This window comes from Cicer arietinum, chromosome 4 (assembly GCF_000331145.2).
Source record: "Cicer arietinum cultivar CDC Frontier isolate Library 1 chromosome 4, Cicar.CDCFrontier_v2.0, whole genome shotgun sequence".
Taxonomy (NCBI): Eukaryota; Viridiplantae; Streptophyta; class Magnoliopsida; order Fabales; family Fabaceae; genus Cicer; species Cicer arietinum.
Genome location: NC_021163.2, coordinates 12,840,705 through 12,843,707, shown reverse-complemented (window position 1 = coordinate 12,843,707; position 3,003 = coordinate 12,840,705). Strand labels below are relative to the sequence as shown.

Here is a 3,003-nt window from a genome sequence, read left to right as displayed (position 1 = left end):
TCACGTCGTTATTTTTTAGTTAAAAATCCGTCGTTATTTTTTAGTTAAAAATCAAATAGAGAGACCAAAATTGTTGACTTTTAAAATAAAGATATCAATTTCGAGAATTAATAAAAATAAAAGATTAAAATTATAATTAAATAAAAAAAAAACATTATTAAGGGCCCCATATATTTATATAGTGGACCAAACTTTGTTCAAAAACCGAACACTATTTATGTAATCAATTTGGATCTCACTAGTGAATTCTTAACTTTCTCATAATATAATGCAATCATTGATCAGTGGCACTGCTGCTACTAGACGTCCTTAGTCAAAGAGCTCAAAAGCCTTTGAAAAATTAAATTTTCATTCGAGAAAAGTTTCTTTGATGAAGAGCCCTTCTATATAATATATCATCAAATGAAAATTACAGAATAACCTTGCATAATAATTCCTTAGAAATATTTTAACTTCCCTGTTGTGTTCCTTCATCATTCAATTTCAATAGTGTTACCATACACAAAATATGAAGAAACTAATTAACTCCCTCCCTCACTCTTTGTCTTTTCCTTCATCTTACAATTTCACTCCCTCAAATAATAACCTTTCCACATGACATGAGTGTCCATTTTTGTTTAGACCAATAAATCATGCTCTTCATGTGCTTTTACATTGAAGCCAGTTGGCAAATGCTTCAAGGGTTTTGATATCAGCTCTATAGTGTTTTTGAGTAAACTCAAGCAACATAGGCCATGTGAAATCAGGGTAGATCCTTGGGTTACTATTGTCCACCAATTCACATGGTGGACTTACCACCTTATCACTTAAGGGACACAAAAAGAAAGCAAGGGATTTTCTTGTCTTTTTGCTGTTCACCACTGCCCTATGCAAACAACTCTTGTATCTCCCATTTGAAAGGGCCTATAATCAAAATACAAAACAAAAACATGTTAAATATGGTAGTAAAACTCATAGTAAAATCAGAAGTTGTATTCCGTCAAATCATTCAACTTTTGTAAGGATGTTTTGAAATCTATGGTGTCATATGAAAAAATAGTGATTTCTTATTATATGACAATATAAAATTGTTTTATACTATCACTATAAGCCAATTAAACTCTCGTAAAATTAGTTTTTTATTTATTTACATATTTTAATTAAGTAATAATAATAAATGGATAACTGCACCAAAGGGAAGAGCAACATACCATGAATGTATCACCAATATTGACAACAAAGGCATCGAAATGTGGACTAATGGATTGCCATTGATTGTCAACATAAACTTGTAAGCCACCTACTTGGTCTTGATGAAGAATTGTTAAAGATGTTGGATCACAATGAGGTCCAGTACCTAGAGTGAGCTCAGGTTTTTGACAAGGAGGATAGTAATTGAGCCTCATTATTGAACTATTTTTTTCAAAAAATTCCCTAAAATAGGCTTTACCAACTCCAAGACTCATTCCTAAAAGCTCCATTATACCTAAAGAAAGATTGCTCATAGCTTTGCAATAGTCTTGATAAACCTTCCTGTATAGTATGAAAAATATATGTAGTTAGAACATGATTTAACAAAATTATGTAACATTGGTTAATTAATTATCACAAAAAAATAGAAGGAAAAAAAAAGTGACAGTTTTTTTACTACCCAAATGGCTTTGTAGTAAGAATATGATTTAGCAAAATTATGAAATATGGGTGATTGATTATCACACAAAATGGAAAAATGTGACATTTTTATGACCTAAATGACTTTTTAGTATAAATATAAGTAGTATATGTTTGATTTCAATGTAGAAATAACAAAATTGCCGTGAGTCACGGTAAATTTATTAATCCTACGTTAGAACGAAGTATGCAAATAGAACAAAATATGCCCATAGTAAGAACATTGACTTAGCAAAATTATAAAACATGGGTCAATTAATAAATTATTTAACAACAAAAAATGGAGGGAAAAAAAGGTGACATTTTTGTAATTACCCAAATTGCTCAAATTCATTTCCCATTGTATTGCACAAATAATCTCTAACAAGATTGGGTGATTTTTGATCAGCTGAGAATTGAAAAGAAAGTGTCTCTTTCCAAGGAAGTTTGGAAGAGAATCTACCAGTGAAACTACTAGCATAACCACAGTGTTCCCCTGTTTTCCTCTGAGCTCTCTGTTTCTGAAACAGGGGAAGCTCAAAAAATTCATCCATAAAAAAATGAGCATCAGATATTAACTTTTTGTCAATTCCATGATTAACAACAAGAAAAAAACCATGTTTTTGACATGCTTCACCAACAAGTTTTGATGCTTCCATTGCTGCAACAGGATCACCTGAGAGAAATCCTGTCAAGTCAATGAATGGTACAACAAGTTCAGGAACATCTAAACAAGCTTTTTCTTCATCAGGCCAAATGAATTGTGTTGGTAGATTTACTTGGTTTTTGAGAAGTGATGCATCAAAAACAAGTTCTTTGGTTTCTTGGTTTGGTGGTTGAGGCATGCTTGTTATGCTACAGTCTATTGCCATTGCATTAATTAAATTAATAATACAAAGATTGTTGCTATGATCAAGAAAGAGAGAGAGAGAAAAGAGTTGTTATCACGAGAAGAAAGAATTAAAATAAGTTGATAGATGAGATGAAAGAAAAGCCAAGGCCGTTTGTTGGGGGAAATCTTCGAACAAACTTTGGAATCTTATATAAGCACATACCACACGCGCGCACACTCACACACGCACTTTCATACATACAACATAGTAATTCATAGATGTTTCTGTCTTTTAATATTTAATCAAAAAGTTCGAATTTTGTAAGGTATATTAAAAAATATATATTGAAAAATGTCAAATTATTCGATGAATCTCGTTTAATTCAAAATTAATGAGAGATGCATTGATTTGAAAAATGAAACTATTATTTTGGTGGGCTTCTCTTTTATTTATTGTCTTGCAAATTCATTCTCCATTTTGGATTATTTTATTGTTTTGTCTTTATTAACGTAATGTATTGTGATACTAATATAAAAAATGC

General features: G+C 30.9%; 1 protein-coding gene across 1 annotated transcript; it reads right to left on the bottom strand.

Annotated features, from left to right (window-relative positions):
* Positions 1-437: 437 nt before the first annotated feature.
* LOC101490587 (gibberellin 20 oxidase 2) lies at positions 438-2,641 on the bottom strand. The gene is made up of 3 exons (XM_004496578.4): positions 1,966-2,641; positions 1,191-1,512; positions 438-903 (listed from the first exon to the last, which is right to left on the bottom strand). The coding sequence occupies exons 1-3, from the start codon at positions 2,499-2,501 to the stop codon at positions 640-642; spliced, it is 1,122 nt and encodes a 373-aa protein (XP_004496635.1). The 5' UTR covers positions 2,502-2,641; the 3' UTR covers positions 438-639.
* Positions 2,642-3,003: the final 362 nt, after the last annotated feature.